Below are 17528 nucleotides of genomic sequence, written 5' to 3'. Positions count from 1 at the left end.
TACAGCTCTATGACATGCCGGGGCATGTTTCGTTGACCCCTCAACCTATACGTTAACTGTGGTGTCTCGTTAAAGTTCAGAAATCAGATGCACTGTTTACATCCGGATTAACACCCTGAAAGCATGGCATCTACCCACACAGAGCCAATAGAATATGCCCCAACATGTCTTACTGCTAGGATATGGCTACTGCGTTGGTTTTTTTTTTTTTTTAATTAAAAGATAGCTCTCTTGTCTGCTGTCTGCCTGCCTTCTCCTGCTCCTCGAAGCCAGCGCGGCTGCTTTTGCAGAATTATTTTTTCTGTTAATGAGGCTAAAATAGGAGCTTTCTGTGTTCATGATTTAACCCTTTTAAACAGCTCATTTTAAGATGCTCACTTGGGATGTTAACACAGCTCTTGATTAATCTGTTTTTCTAAAAGTAACTAATAAAAGCTGCTCAAGGTGCCTGATCACTCCTGCTACAGGCAGGAAGGATAAATATACAAGGTTACGCCCATCTGCCAGGGAAGTGCCACATGGCAGCTAGGTCAGCAGAAGGGAGATTGGAACTAAAAGGGGAAAGTGGTGAGATGAAAAGGAAGAGAAAACTCAGTTTCTTCCACCAGGAGGCAGGGTGGGCGAGAGAAAAGAGTCCTGGAGACTGGGAATAGAAACATCCCATCCTGAAATAAACAGAGGACAATCATTTCTAAGTGCTTAGAGAGTTCACTGGCTCGTATGTTGCTACAGAGGCACTACACAAATACAGTGAAGATGAAGTGAAGCACAGAACCCTACCAGGGTAACCAGCACAAACAAGTGGGTTTTTTGAAGATCCCTCCTGAAATTCTCCACCACTTCCCATTTCAGTGAAGATGCTCCAGAAGGATACACTATGGAACATCAGCTACCAAGAGTTTGGTGGATCGGAAGAGGATCTCTGCTGGGTGACTGTATCAGAAGAGAGCAATATGGATATTCTACTCTAAGGCACTGGACTGAGACCGCTCTGAAAGCCAGGGACTTCTCTGCTTACCTTCACTTGTCACGCCTTCTTCCAGTTCTTCTCCTTTCTGCAGTTGGAACAAAGAAACAAGTATGAACACGTACTTCACTTCTCTTTCAGTTTCAGCCTAAGCATGTTTACAAGTAACCCATACCATTCACTGCCTCTGCCCCTTTGCTTAACCACAGTTACTATTTGAGCAAGATGACCTAGATGAGTCACATCGTGCTCATGACAGGAGGCAGACGAACGACCCAGTATTTCTCTGTGTTGCAGAACAAGAGAAATAGTCCAAATGATGGTGCTATTGATTATTGGCGACATCCATTATCAGTGCACTCCCCATTAGACCTGAGTGACAGTCAGGTAATCTCCATCTTCTCCAGTTCCAAGACAGCAGACCTTTTCTTATCAAGAGAAGTCATAACCTGATACAAAAGTGAATAGCTAAAGGAGATGCCACCTCATCTCTTTACAATTCCTTTAGGACATCATGGCTGTGGCTTTCGTTAATAGTGCATCTTATTTAAAAGCTTAATCAAATGATATAGAAACCCCCAGTGAAATGTTTAGTGACTGTATTTTTCCTGAATAAAATGGATGGTTCATTTTGGATTTAGAATTCATGATTGAGAAGAAAAAAAAAAAGGTGATTGTAAAGCAGGTGATGCCATGAATGTAGACAAGAATAAGATGGGTAGGCTGAAATAAAGTGATAGGAAGCTAGTGTGTTGTCCAGGAGAAGTAGCAAAGGTTAACATGCCACAAGTTTAGTACATTTTTACCTTCAGACATCTAGCATGTGTTTCACCAGGATTTGAGAATTCACAATTATTAAATAAGGAAACTGTAATAAATCCCAACTTAGGTGGCATAATTTTCAAATAATTACCACATGAAAAAAAATGACACTGTCAAGTATTTTAAACCCCCCAAAATCTAGTCTCCTTTGGAAGTGAGGAGTAACTTCTCTGCCTCACTTTCCCCATCTGTAAAACGGGAATACCACCTGCCTTACCAGGGTTTTGGGAAGATTAACACTTTGAAGATTAAGCATCATGTAAGGTGTAAACAACATTCTATTGTACAGAAGTTTTTTTAATGAGCACATAGCCAGGGCTTAGTGTATAATGCTATAACTTGCTCTACCGTGTCCAACAACTGAGCCGTACTGATGTTACTTCCTTGAAGTATTCCGTGACAAGGCCTAGTCACGTACTTTGGGCTCCCTTGAACTGGGGAACTGGAGGCTGAACTAAGCATTTGTCAAAATAGGGAAAAGTAAAAATCAGCAGAGAAACTCCCCCTTCTTCACACCAGTTTAAACGGAGACAGGTAAGATTTCCTGTTTAACTGTAAGGAACTTAGGCCCCAATTCAGCAGTCCAACTATTCAGCATAGCACTTGAGCATAGATTTAAAATTAAGTTATGTGCTTACATCCCAATGACTTCAATAGGCCTTAAGCATGTGCTTAAAAATACTGTGTTAAATAAAGGTGGACTTCAGCAGGTGCTTAAATGCTTTCCCTCATTGGGTTCCTTAAATCCAAATTCCTGACAATCATACCACCTCTGTGACACTGAGAAAGGAGAAGTGAAAATACAACAGCAGCTCATTACTTATTTATTTCCTTCCCTGGGGAAAAAAACCAAATATATGCTTTATAAGGTGTCATTCCCTCCCCGTATGGGTAACCACGGAGGAGCAACAATAGCTTGCATTAAAAGTTACGCATATGCACAAGTCCTACTTCCTACATGAAAAACGAAATATAAAAAGTCAAGTCTCACCAAGTCGGTACTGAGCCACTCCTCAATGTCATCCATGACAGAGGACTGTGCAACGGGGATCTATGGAGTGCAGCGAGAGATACAGCAAGGCAGGCAAAACCAAAATACATCCACAATCATGGCCACAGAATGATGGAAAATGCCAGAAATAAGATGGAAAAAACAAAACAAAAAAACCACAAAATAAGCTGTAAGATGCACTGAAAAAGCAACAAAATACAAATAGCATGCAAATAAAGCAACACTTAAAGGTCAATTATGAACCGTGAGGGTAACAAAACCAAAACAAAGATTATGGAGAATGTGACCAGATGTGAGAACTTTCCGATTACATATTAGAGCCATCAGTGTGGACTGATGGCTCTAATCTGGATCACGTAACACTTTTGAGGATAGAATATTGGATATGGATTATATTTTGAAATACCTAACTTCAGTTTCAATGAAGTCAGACAAATGAGGGTCATTCTTGTCAGTTGCCCCCCTCCCCCAGCTTTTTGTTTTTGTTTTTAATGGACATTGATCATTGTCTAAGGTTAGTAACAAACATAACAAAGGGGTTCAAATACTGCAGTCTTCCCACAGGCAAATGAAGCCAATTTGATCAGTCCTTCCAGAGAGAAAGTAACCCAGAATGACCACATTCAGGATAAACTTCAGAATCAAAAGTAATTATACCGAAATATTTCTTCCACAGGCGATTCTCCCTGAACCTTGCTAAGGTAGTTTGCCTAAAGAGGACTCTTTTCATTGTTTCTGGCTCTCTTCCTACTTATTCAAACACATTATGATAAAAACCACCATTTCCTGCTTTGTAATGGTTATGGACATAGATCTGATCTGTAATAATGTTATGGATACTTGGATGTAACTGTTGTATTAATGGTGAGCATGATTGGTCAGCGAGGGAAAGTTCTTGTACACTGGGCTCTTAGAAGTTCCTGTAGGACTGTATGGATATAACTTAACCGAGGGGCTGTGGAAAGAGCAAAGAGGAAAGTAACACAATAGACCTAAATAAGGACACCCCAGCACACGCTTGGAAGACAATGGCATGCTTGCAGGCTCTAACCGAAGCGACACAGCTGTTTTCTCAGGCAGAGAGACTAAACACTAAACAGTTAAAGCCTTTGGAGGAAAAGAAGGGGGGGTGAGTTGCCAGGGGCTGTCCAGGAAGAGGTCACGAAGCTCTGAGAAGCTCTGACGGGGGGGACAAGGTGACAGAGCAAAGCTCCATGGAAGAGGCTCAGGGAAGTTAGTCCTACCAGGATCCCTGTGTGGATGATGGTAAAACATCTGGTAAGATAGGCCCAGTCTGAGAGTGGGAGAATCATGTGATTCTACGCAGAGACAGGTGATGATGGCTAGAGGGTTGAGGCCAGAGTGCACTTGACAGAACCAGGAGGAGGCAGAGATGCAGTTTGCCCAGTAACTGACAGTAATGATATGGAGATCCCGAACACCACAGGAACACTTGCAGTTTAGATTGGAACAGGCCAGATTTCTGTGCAGGACAAGTCTCCATTTTTAATTTGCAAGGATAAACTGGATCATGCATGTAAGATGCTGAAGGCAGTGGTTCCAAGTTGCTGAGAACTTGCAAAAATGGCCATTAACAGGAGGATAGATTCTGGAGACAGTTTTTGACTTGCTAGCCTCCACGAACAAGTTGTGTCTTGCAGAGCTGACTAGTTGGTTTAATAGCTTTGGAGATTACTGACTTCAGACACGAGCCCCAGCTGTGCAATTATTCAGCCAGCAGCAATTTAAAAAACATCATAGGAGTTTTAAACTGCTGTCTCTCTTTCTTATGTATTTATGTGGCACCTATTGTTTTAAAGGGGGGTAATTTATAAAGCTATTGCAATTCATTTTTTTCAAAAGTCTATACACAAACAGAAAATGGGAATTAACCTATAAAACATTCACGCAACATTAAGAATAGACTTCAGTTCAAAAACTAAGGATGGATTGTTAAGATTTCTTTGTGATTTCATAGGGTTTTTCCAAAATTAATGAGATCATTTGTCCATATTATTGTCCAAATGTCCAATCGGGAAAGATGAGAAAGGAGGGATAAGAGAACAGAGGATGAATCTTCAACCCATAAAATCCAAGGAAACTTGGAATTAAAGTTAGACACCATTATTTGAAGGCAGATTTTGTTTGTGGTTTCATCAGCAATAAAGACCCCACCAAAAAGTATTGCCACACCATTTCCTTAGTGCTGATAACATCCAATATTCTACCCTTAAAAAGGCCCTGCAATGTTGTTAATAACACAAATTATGTTTCTACTCAATAGGATCCCACTGGAAAAGAAACAGGTATGAAATGACACCTCGAGACTCTAGGTGAACTCAGTAATACTCTTAGAATGTCTGTCCAACAAGGTTCATGCTACTTGTCGTTAGACTACAGCCTTGTACTGGTTTAGCTAATTCTATTCCTTTCTGGATATTTAATACAACTGACACCAATACTTGCTTGGCTGCTATTCATTTCTTCCCTTGCTTGGCGATCAAAAATTCTTCATAGGATATATTATGGGAGCAGTAGAGCTCTAAGCCACGTGTGAAGACACCTATTTCAGAGGAATCCTTCAATCTTGTCTTTTTAAGGCTGCAGTGACCCTCATGCAGCTAAAGCGTACCCTAATTTTAAACAATTTAATTAGCTACTTGATTGTCTGCAACTTGTAACTGCGTGTGTTTACTGCAGTGGAGGATTTAACTCGTACAATATGTTCACTAACACAGCTTGTTGTGCCCGAGACATTGTAAATAAGATGCAACATCTTATGGGTCGGGCAAGCCCAGGCAGTTGAAGCCATCATGGGTACAGGGAATTAGCCTTTTCAGAACATTGTATGAAGCACTTTACAGAATCCCTGGAAAAGTGAAAGTGAAATGACAGACAATGAGCTTGACATTGTCTTCAGAAGGAAGTGACTCAACTGGCCCTGGTGTATTGAGGGTGGGAAGAGGGATCCTGCCACTAAGGGAAATAAAGATCTCCAAAAGATATCAAAAAACTTTGGCTGAGAGAGTTCATCTGGGCACATTTGAAGCTATTTTCACCAAAAGTTTATTTCCCTAGCTTATGTGTGGCACAAGGAAGAGCAGACCAGGCTCCAGGGAAAGAGGATTTTATCTCTGGGAAGAGGATGTACCTCTCAATTGTCCCATGTCACACAGGCCACTGTTACATTTGAGTCCCAAATCTTCCTTTCTCCCAGGCAGATGTGGTGGCGTTCCAATTTGTTAGTGCCCAACAATAAAGGTAGTATATCAAAGTATCTTAATTATTGAGAGAAACCTGCCCTTTCCCCTGCCAGCCTGGTGTCTTTTAGGACGTGCAGCGGAGAGCAGTTTGTTTTAGCTTTTGGTGAATTCTGGTTTGTTTTTTTAAACAATTGGGCCACTGACCTGCTGGCAACAGTGGTGGTTTTGAATTCTAAAGTAGAGTGGGTGGTTTACGAGATGTAAGCTTTTGACTTATGCAACAGGCACCTAGCTGGCATGCTGCTAGGTAGCATGTAGATAACTTAGACAAACCAATATCTTCATTACACTTTGGCAGCTGTCCCAATCTAGGAGAGAGAAACTGGAATACGTGCACTAAAGTACTGTGGCCCTACCTTCAGTCAGAGCTCGTGGTAGGCATAAGTAGACCCAGCAAATGCTTAGGGCCCCATGCAGCTCAAGGTGGGCCCCTATTAATTATTAGTGTGTGTTGTGTGGGGCGGCCCCCCCCCCCAAATATTCCTGCTTGGTGCTCCCAATGGGCTAGCACCATAAACAGGAGAAAATAGTGCCAAGTTCACTAGAACAGCGTGCACAGAGTCCTAGAGTGAATTTCTTATGCATGCGGGTACGGTGTGGGGGGTGGCACAAAGGGAGTGGGAGACAGAGAGAGAGGAAGGAACTAAACCTAAATTAAGGCTGTCACAGTTTGGAAAGAAGTCAAGTGCCAGTTTATGAAAAAGTTTAAATGATGCTCTGGCTGCTTTTTAAAAAGGCAAAAACCCTCCCCTTTAACATCCCTAACGTTGTAGAGACACAGTTGAGAGGTGTGTCAATATCATCCCTCTTTTCCACATCTCAACAGTACAAAAAATTTGCAAAGAATTTGAACACCCAGTAGTTCAGGACTAGGATGCTAATTATTCCATTTACACTGTAAATACTACCAAGTGGGATTAATAAATATGGTTAAGAACTACAGCCGGTTGAGAGAAACTGAGTTAATGATTAGTCCTGTTTTATTTTAGGGATATAATACGAACAAGGGTGAGCACCTTGTGAGGGCAGAAACTGGCACCTAGTTCATACTAGGGCAGCCAGATCCCCCCCCAAAATCTGTATGCCTCCATGAATGCTGCAGTATCCTTTTTTCCAGGCCGAATAACCACAAGCCAATAAGCAGATATTGTGTTTGGTTTTTCAATAAGGCAGTGGCCTGAATGGAGTGAACAGCAGGGGCACCAATTTCATGCTTCCCTGCACTTGTAAACAGTGGAAAAGCAAACACGGGGAACTAACTCAATCACAGGATTATTCATAATGGATGAGCCTCTAACAAAATGGAATAGATCATCAGTGGCTGCTACAGCTCCACACACCAGCCAGCGTCACAGGGAACTGCATCCAAAGGCATCAGCGGAGAAGCAGGTGCCATTCCTTTTTCGGCTCTTTCGAGCTTATATTAGTAATTGTGGGTCTGAAACACTGGGAACCAGAGTTCCATTTCAAAGTTAGGTGCATACAATTGGGCACACAGTGTGCCCATGACACATGCAGAGCACCCAGCACGCACTCAGGCATTTGCAAATGAATGTGACCAAGTCAGGCACCTTACTGGCTATGTACATGCCCAAATACTCAATTGCTGTGTCTCCACTGGGCACTGGCATGCATGTTGTTGGTGACGTGCAGTTTCACACACCTTGCTTAAAAACCTGGGCTTGTGTTATACTTTTCGATTTAGGATCCATCAGTTTCATTTCAGGGATGTGTTCTGATGCCATATACCCTTTACTTTCCGGATCTTAATTTTTTTCTCAACATGTCCCCTTTAGGCTGGGATCTTCAAAAGTCCCCTCCAGGAGTTGGGTGCCCCATTGAATTTCAGTAGGAATTGGATACCCAGCCCCTGTAAGCTCTTTCGATAGTCCCAGCTCTTAAGTTTAATAGTAAAAAGCCTCAGCCCGCTTCCAAAAAAATCCCCTTCCCGCCCCTTCAAAAAATCTAAGCCACACACACCCCTACAAACCCGCAATAAGTCTCATGTCAGGACTTTGACCATTCCTCCTAAAGATGTGTGTGGTTATACTTGAAAGCAGGTCACCACAGTATTGAAACCTCAAACATTAAAACATGAGTCAGCTCCTCCCTCCCCTGAATCGAGACTGACTTAAAAACGAGTTATTTTAAAACAATTGTTGCGTTCTCTTTATTTTCCTCTGGTTTCTGAGCCTTTAAAGGTACACTCAGGTCACACTTTCAAACTTTTCATCATAAGCATCAGAGCACAGAACTGTTATTTAAAGGCATGCTGAGATTCTCATGTGCTCAGCTGTCTCCAGGATCTGATGCTGTAAGTAAAACACCAGTATCATGAGACTCACAATAAAACTGCCAGAGTTGGAAACCCTGCACCAGGTCCTCCCAATAAAGTCCAATCCTGAAAGCCTTAATGCAGGAAATATTCCTTAAATGGGACATTTGCCAGTGCCAATGGAACATGTCAATCCAGCTAGCACACTCAGGTTCCCTTGTTTTAGAATAAGCAGAAAAAGAGCAAGACACAGAGAAGTACACTTCTCCTATGCTACTCAATCCAACTAGGTTTGATCCTGCAAACTTCATGTGCTGGGCTCGCCATGGAGTTAAGTGCCGCAGGAGTTGGCTGCTATTAAAGGAGTTTGAAAAGGAGCCGAGAAAATGACCCATCCCTGAATTAAATACATGGAGCTTGTGTTTATGCTTGAAAAGTGGATACTGCATATATAAATCGAGACAGTAAAAGGAACTAACAGGATCCCCAGCCCTGTTTCGAAGGTAAAGATGGACAGTAGAAACTGCTACAACTGATGCCAACAAGAGACTTACAGGGCTGCAGGTCTCTGGGCAATATAAAAAGGAATTTTTGGAGACCTACCCCCTGAATATTAAACTTTCCCCATCCCCTAGACAATTATACAGGTGTGGAATAAAATCCTTGTACTGTCTGATTTGTGATAGTTCAGCAGGTTGGGTGAGAGGTAAACACAGGATGGTTATTCTACAAAAGGAACGGGAATGGGGAACAGGGTTCATTGTAATTGGTGAAATCCTCACCATTCCTTGTGTAATTAGCCACTTGTCTATGGGCTCCATGTCTGAGCTCCCACCTTTACCTCTCCTCTGCGTTGAGAGCAGAAATGCCCATCAAGAAAGAAACCACAGCAACACCCGTGATAAGGTAATAATACAACAGCAGTAAATCAGAAGCATATACTACGCATAGGGTCCTTTCTGGTAATACCCACTTAAAGACACCACCTGTTTCTGTCTCCCTTCTGTGCGATCTGTACATCAGAAACAGGAGTCCTGGCCTCTTGGCTTCCTTTGGGCAGGTTACAGAGCTCACAATTTCTAAGTGAGGCTGACATTTCTATTTTTCTTAAAAGTCGTCGGAATGTGGACTAGGTGACTCTGAAATCTGTCGGGCCTCACAAAAATCCCTACATTTAAGCCATTCTGGAACTTCCCTTTCTGGAGGTGATAATTCACAGCAAACGTTATTTTTCCTCCAGTTTTTCTTGGTCTCCAGAGAGACTGTCCAGGCTTAGCCTGGTAACGCCAGCCTTACAAAGGACATGATGATAGTGGCCGGGGGAGAGCAAATAACCATAACTGGATGAAATAGTTTGGTGCCTTTCAAACTGCACATCTTTAAGGGCTTCACAGTTTAAGGGGAACAAAACCATAACATCTCATTTCAGGAGTCTGGCTGGGGAACGTATCATGAGGTGGAATCACTCAATCTTCTCAACTTCTCCACAGTGTGGATAACAAAGGTTATCTCATGGGCACTGCCCTTCCTAGTTGCCATCCTGTAACATCTCGCTGGCAACTACAGCAGTTCCCAACATGGAAGGGTAAAAGTAATATATTTTTAGCTGTCGTCATGTGATTTAACAGGTGGAAGCAAGGATAGTCAACTGCCTATGACCAGCCATCTCTCCATGCACACCGTTTGAGAACAACTGCACTACTTCAGTTTGGTGAGAAGAACTTTAACATAAGAGAACCTCATTAAAATGAGAAGTCCTAGAAGAATGTGCTGTAATAGACTTTGGCCCCTCCCTGGATTACCTACAAGCGAAATATCCTTCAGTTAAGCCTTGTCCTAATTAAACCACACACTAGTTTAGAGAGAACAAGAAGATACCAACAACTTTACTCCTACTACACCAACAGGGGTTGATAACTTTCGGACGTTATTAGCATTTTTATCACCACTAACCAGCAGTGCCCAACAGCTTTGCATCATTTTGTAAAGTGTATTTTGTCTCCTAGCTATTCGGGGTTTACGCTTCCTCCCAGACAAGCAGTGCTTATGTTAACCAATCATAAAATGGGCTATTTTGGACTATGCGGTACAGCCATCAGGACCTTTGAAAAGAGGGTGAAGATCTGAGCTGTAATGATATCCCACAGCCCAAATTCAATAGTCCAGAAGAGCGACTGCTTTCAAATACTTTGACCAGTCAGATTAGTTCAAGACATGGTCCTTTGAACTGACAACCCTTCAGGCAGAGTAACATCTATGCTGGTGTGAGTGACAGGTGGCGGCAGTGCCCGAAGCAGGTATAAAATAAGAACAAGATCGCTCAGGATAACAACCCCTTGGCCACCAGCGGAATAGAGCCTCCATTGCCAAGGGCTTGTGTCTCACATCAACACTCACCACTGGTAATTCCAAAGTGAGCCAGCAACAAAGAAGGGATTAAAGATTCTGTTCTCAACAGTCTAAGTGGCAGCAAGCAGCTGGGCACACCTGGCCTGACTCACCCACAAACATTCATTCCCATTTCTCACTGGCTCAGAGTGAAAGTTTGCTGGGCTGGCCAGATGCCTCAGAATATATTGCAACCTCCCAGCATGTGAGAGAATCGAGAGGGGATCAACATGGGATGGGAAGATGCAACTCAGCTGATGGAGAAGGATGTGTGCTGCGTTGGCTCTTCCATGCTCCCTAGTGGTCAATACAGAGCCAGGTTGGGGGCTCTGAACTCCTTCAGCCATCACTAGACTTATAGTGACAACCATGAGTGTACAAAGTGCTAAAAGGGGTTTGGGGGTATATCTGGGAATTTCACTTGCTCTTTATTCAGCTCACATCCCTAGATGGGACTGGCCAAAGGAGTTAAAGGCATCCCCAATGTGAGCTCTCACTCTAGGTCACTAATATCTAGTTTGTTATAACTTCAGACAGATTGTGTTCTTTCTGAACAACTATATTAACTTTCATAGACAAGAATTAATCAGCGTTCATAGAAGGTTACCCACTCAGTTCTGCAGTGGCTCCTCCCAGAAAGCTAGACATCCAGGCAGACTGCAAGATTACAGAAGCATTCACCCACTGTGTTTTTGTGATGTTATTTATACTGAATACATTAAGTAGCAATTCTCTTTAGGAATGGTTACCAAGCAAGTATGTGTTCTTTTGATATTTATTTCAACATGGCCCTCACTGGCATCCACACTAAATGCAATGGACAATGCTACCTTTGGAATCATTGGTGGGATACCAAATGAAATGTTAAACTCAGACACAGATGCAGCATTGCGTGTCACGCTCCCAGCTTTGTGCTGGAGTGCTTGTTTCAGAGGGCAGTAATTCAGAGCAATGACGTACCCCTCCTGTGTTCTGTTTTCGAACGTCCAGAGCAGATGCCAGTCCTTTGACAGCCTGCGGATCCTCATACGTCACGCTGAAACAAAGGAACAAACAGAACTGATGCAAATCCAGCCACCCCCGAATGCCAGAACAAAATGCATTAAGCACTAATCTACTAGTCTGCCACTTGTTTTATTTGAGACTAGCATGGAGCATATAGAATCATAGAATATCAGGGTTGGAAGGGACCTCAGGAGGTCATCTAGTCCAACCCCCTGCTCAAAGCAGGGCCAATCCCCAACTAAATCATCCCAGCCAGGGCTTTGTCAAGCCTGACCTTAAAAACTTCTCAGGAAGGAGATTCCACCACCTCCCTAGGTAATGCATTCCAGTGTTTCACCACCCTCCTAGTGAAAAAGTTTTTCCTAATATCCAACCTAAACCTCCCCCACTGCAACTTGAGACCATTGCTTCTTCTTCTGTCATCTGCTACCACTGAGAATAGTCTAGATCCGTCCTCTTTGGAACCCCCTTTCAGGTAGTCGAAAGCAGCTATCAAATCCCCCCTCATTCTTCTCTTCCTCAGACTAAACAATCCCAGTTCCCTCAGCCTCTCCTCATAAGTCATGTGTTCCAGTCCCCTAATCATTTTTGTTGCCCTCCGCTGAACATTTTCCAATTTTTATCATTTTTATGAGTGCAGTAGGAGCCTCTCAGTACAGATAAAAAAAACATTCTCTGACCCGAGGTGATTACAAATAGATTTCAGATATGATGCGACATGGGATGTGTAAGAGACAGAGTAGGGAGCGGGCGAGGAGGCAGGACCGGCATCAAATATGATTACCAAGTTACTCACTGAAGGCTAGGACATAGCACAATGGAGCAAACAGGTTGTTGGGGGTTGGTTTGTTTGTTTTTTTTTTAGACAGAATGAGATTTAAATCATTAAGTTTCTTACAGTTATCATGGTAGAAGTGAGCCTTCAGGTGGCTTTGGAGGTCTGCTCAGAAAGGGCATTCCAAATGCAGAGGACAGTGCAGAAGAATGCATGAAGATGATAGGGAAGAAGCAGGCACATGGGGCTTGGAAGCTGTCATCAATGGTAGAGCGGGGGGCGCAAAAAGCTGGGACTGGATAGAGACCAGTTAAGTTTCTGTGAAGCCTTAAAAGGTGGTGACAAGAAACATGAACATGATGTGGTGAAGGGGGAGCCAGTGGAGGTAAGGGGAGATGTGACTTCATCAGATAACGGGGAGGGAAGAAGGTCCTACCAGTTATGGAGAAGGCCATGATGGAGGTGGCCACAGTAATCAACAAGTGGTATAAGGAAACAAAGATGCAGGAAAACATACTAGCTCGGTTCACCAGATCTGCTGCCTGTTTACTGGGTATTTAAAAAGATATGCAAAATTGCTATTGAAAAGGATCATAACCATAGTTATTTAGCTAAGGGAACACTACCATCACTTCTCCTTCATGCACAAGGGCTAGTAATCAGCTCTCTCAAGCAGATACCAACACCTACCTGTAAATTAGCCACTGGGTGGTGCTACATGCCTGACTTGGTGAAACACCTCTCCCTGGCATGCCTGCTTCTACCAGCCTGAGGACGGCGAGCCACAGTCTCTGCCTTAACAATGAGGAGTCCTTGTGGCACCTCTCTACCTTGCTTCTGCAGCAGAATAAGCTACAGCCAAGTCTCTAGGGAGTTGCTTCACTCTCTTTTAACAGCATAAGAGCTAATGAAGGTACAATAATCCTCCCTTCTGAAATGATGGATTTCAGTGTGCTCTTTGCTCCATTATTTCCCATATGATGGAGATGGAGTTGCAGGCTGAGAAGAGCAGTTTCACGTTTCATTTAGTACAACAGGCATAACGGAAACCCTGTAAGGGATCTGGATCTGGATCCCACTATGATGTGTTTACCCCAGGCTTAGCACCCCAGTGTGAATTCAGTCACCCTTAGTGCTAATTTAGCAACTCTAAATTAAAATGCTAAACTGATCAAATATATTTCTATTACTCCTGGAGCAGCATGGACATCTGTACTTATGGCTGCTTAAGCCCTCCTGCTCTCCAGGACCTCTGAGCTGTAGCTTCCTAGCTGTGATTTTCCAGGCCTGGTCTCTCCTGATGTGGATCTTTTTTTTGAGAAAACCAGGCAGAGAGAGAATGCAGCGGGTAGCTACCAGCTGAGAAAGGGAACGAAGGTGCACGGGATGCTGCCTAGCTGCATCTCTAAGGTGCCTGTCGCTGCAGGATATTGGTGCTGTTCCTCCTGCGGTACTTGGACTCGCTTCCAATCTCTGATACGACCTGTATCTCCTCAAATTTGAAACCAGGGAGGGCCTTATAGAAGGGTTACGTCAAACAAAAATACCTGACAGTCTCCTTCTAATGAGCCTCACATGAGAGAGATCAAAAGCTCTCAGAATAAGAGCATGGGTTCCTTTTTCATTAAAAAAAATCATTCCTATTCAGTGCTTGGGAAGGTGCAGCCCTCGGACGTCTTGTTTTCTACAGACTAGGTAGAGTGTGGGAGCTTCTTCATGCTGCCCAGCCAACATACCTTGATCTGGAGCAGCAGGAATCAGCCCTAAGGGTGAGATGGTAATTCAGTTCCCAGGCTCAGGTGATCACGATTGGTCATTACAGACCTGTGCAGGTTGAAGCCATGACCTATATGTGAAAGACTCTAAGGGCATGTCTACACTGCAATTAGACACCTGCAGCCGACCCAGGCCAGCTGAACTCGGCTCGCGGGGCTCAGGCTACGGGGACCACTTAATTGCAGTGCAGACGTTCTGGTTTGGCTGCAGCCCAAGCTCTGGGACCCTCCAACCTTGCAGGATCCTAGAGCCCGCACTCCTTGCTGACTGTAGATGTCTATGCTGCAAATAAATAGCACCGCAGCCCGAGCCCAAGGCAGGTAGCATGGGCCAGCCACGGGTTTTTAACTGCAGTATAGACTTACCCTAAGCCACTGCTAGTCTTCCAAAATTTACTCTCATATTCAGATACCTTCAGGGTTATTTAGGGGAAGGTTAATTCCCAGACCCACTGTGTAGAAAAAGAATTTAAGCAACTTCATTCCTAAGTTTCTAGGTGACTTGGAAATTCAGAGGTGAAACAAGATAGCACCTGAAATTACTGAACCAATCTACAGTGGACCTTCGCCTATAAAAACAACCTCTCCACCTACCAAATAATCCAATGAAATCCAGCAGGAGAAAATCTACGTTAAGTAAGGTCAGAGGATGAAAATCCATGTAATTTGAGCTATAAGATCACTTTGACCTGAAGAGGCCTCAAATTTTGTTCCCTAGGAACAAAGAGCATTTAAAACCAAATGCCAACTTACCTCTTCCGCTGATCAGCCAAGGAACTGCCTCTTGTCTGTGCAAACATGTCAAAGTCGTCTCGAGGGTTACAGTGTTGAAGGGAGCTGAGTGTTCCACTGACACTGTTTGTGCCCAAGTCTACAACAACAACAGAGAATAAGGGACCAATAGAATAGTGAACTGTGATCAAGTACCAGTCAGGAATACCTAGGATACACAAGAAATCAGCAGCAATATAGGATAGTTACAGTGAAAAGTAGATGAGAGCCATAATATTGCACTGAGTAGCCTGGATAGAGATTTCCCATCACTCAAGAACCATGATATAGACTATACCTCCTAAGTAGTATAAAGCTGCCTTCTCTCCTCCCAGCCCCCAGTTTTGTTGTTTTGACACAGATGACACAAAAGAAGAGGACAGCTATTTTGCGCAAGGATTCCAGTCTTCTCAGCTGTAGTTCTTAGTCCTTGTGCTTCTCCCCATTGTTAAACTGGCTGGGAATCCAATGCAGAGGTCAAAAGGAATGACCAGATCAAGAGCCCTTTCATCTATTGTAAAATACAAGATTTGTCCTTGGATAGAACCATTCATCCGAGGATTTCAATTAAAGTTTGTAAAAGTGCTTCTAAGTCTCAAATCCCTTTGGAGCAAGTAAATCAGTAATATCCTGACTTTACAGATAGGACAATGGAAGCACAGAGGTTAAGCGAATAACCCAAGGTTACACAGTGAATCGGTGACAGACTAAAGCCCATATCCATCTCCTTTTCCACTGTTCTAACTGCTGGACAATGCTTTTTACCCACAGCTCTTCTTAATGTCACCAGGCTGTTACCAGTAACTACTACCTCAAACAAAACACAGGCACTTGTTAACCCAGTGACCCAAATGCAGGCTCACCACGGAGTGGCTCGGGACAAGTCACATGCAGCTACTGTTCCATGCTGATCTGTCCTTTAAAAATTAGGTACTTACCAAGCCCTGCAAGTTGCGAGGAAAGTGAAGTTGGAGGTGCTGTGCTCCCCACCATTGGGCTCACAACAGCTGGGGAACCAGGGCCCAGATCTATTAAATTATCCTCCGTCACTTCACTCAGCACCTGTTGGGACAGTCAAGATGGTAGGTTATACTTCCTGCCGAGCAATTATAACAGAGACAAAATAAAATGAGAATGATGGATGCTTCCTAAAAAAGCCCTCTGTGGAAAGCTGTTGCAAATGGGAGTATTTTAATTAGGCTTTTAGACTATGAATGCAACACAAGTAGACAGAAAAGATATTTGTTTGGCTGGGTCACTGTCCAAAAAGCAGTATAGGCTCAACATCTGGCTTGCTTTTATGGTATTAGCTCATCCAACACAGCCTTGAAAAATCTCTCACTTCTCCCCTATCACCTCAGAATTAGTTAAGTTGCCTTCTGTTTCCTCATCCCCTTTAGCTTTGGAGCCGTGTAATGGTAAGAGCTGAGCCCCGCAAGGCCTCTATCTTTCACCTCATTTTGTACATTCAATACCAATCAGTCATGGAAACGTTCTTCACCATAGCCAGCTTTACAACGCAGACACTCAGCGTGTGTTTGGCAAAAGTCTCCTGAGTGCACCACGACTGTAGAAGGTGAACTGGATACTTACTCCATTACTGGCGCTTTGTGCCGAACGGCCTGATCGGTACCGTTCAAACCTGTTATAAAACAAAAGAGACTATCAAACCCACACATGCACTCGGAGCAAGTCAAGTTCAAGACAAGGCCAGGACATGTCCGTCGGGGTGAAGATAGCTTTTTGGGGCTTTTGGTGAGATCTCCCAGCTGCTCTGAAGGAAGAAAGAAAACTATTACAGAGGTTGTGTTCCGGGGCTCCAGCAGGGATGGTGTTGACTAATTGGCTCTTACAGCACATGGAGGCCAGTACATCCAGGGTCTGCAGCGTGAAGGAGGCTGCACAGCTTCCCTTCATAAACCGCCACTTGACAGGATTTTCTGAAGAAATGGGGTAGGAGAACTTGGAGCCAGAAGGGTAATGCCCCTGGCCAGAGAGTTGAGTACTCCCCCTCCCCAAGCATTTCCCACTTTGCAGAGCAGCACCCTAGCACAGCTCTGCCCAAGGAGCACGCTACAGTACATTCAGTGCTTCTGCAAACCTCATCTCTCTCAACATTTCATGGGTCTGTCCCCTTGTCTAAACACTCCCAGGCTCTCAGCAGCTGCTCAGGGCCAATGCCCAGGCAGACACTCCCCAAGCACAAAATAAACCACTTCAGCTAAAATAGATTGATTAGAGGAAAAACACTGGGCAGGGTCATTTGTTTCCACTAGCTGTATGTCTGTGGCCCAGACTCAGCCTTAACAGTCACTAAAAATGGATCTTCCCCACTCTCTAGGGTTGCCCTCATGCAGATCTAAGAACGTAAGAACAGCCATACTGGGTCAGATCCATGGTCCATCTAGCCCAGTATCCTGTCTTCTGGCAGTGGCCAATGCCACGTGCTTCAGAGAGAATGAACAGAGCAGATAA

At 43.7% G+C, this 17528-nt stretch overlaps 1 protein-coding gene across 6 annotated transcripts in view; it reads right to left on the bottom strand.

Moving 5' to 3' along the window:
• Window positions 1-17528, bottom strand: part of TOM1L2 (target of myb1 like 2 membrane trafficking protein) — a 64862-nt gene that overhangs the window by 7076 nt on the left and 40258 nt on the right. For 4 of the 6 annotated variants that reach the window (XM_073361828.1, XM_073361830.1, XM_073361831.1 and 1 more), the window contains 6 exons: window positions 16647-16695; window positions 15992-16115; window positions 15036-15153; window positions 11688-11763; window positions 2781-2840; window positions 1019-1055 (listed from right to left, as the gene is read on the bottom strand). In XM_073361828.1, the coding sequence (XP_073217929.1) occupies window positions 1019-1055; window positions 2781-2840; window positions 11688-11763; window positions 15036-15153; window positions 15992-16115; window positions 16647-16695 (464 nt within the window). Of the gene's footprint in view, window positions 1-1018; window positions 1056-2780; window positions 2841-9121; window positions 9211-11687; window positions 11764-15035; window positions 15154-15991; window positions 16116-16646; window positions 16696-17528 lie in introns of all 6 variants that reach the window. The other 2 variants (XM_073361833.1, XM_073361829.1) reach the window with 2 other exon arrangements.

This window comes from Lepidochelys kempii, chromosome 10, assembly GCF_965140265.1.
Source record: "Lepidochelys kempii isolate rLepKem1 chromosome 10, rLepKem1.hap2, whole genome shotgun sequence".
In the NCBI taxonomy this organism is placed as follows: Eukaryota; Metazoa; Chordata; order Testudines; family Cheloniidae; genus Lepidochelys; species Lepidochelys kempii.
Note: the sequence above shows the minus strand (reverse complement) of the source record. Positions and strands in the feature narration are given on the sequence as shown.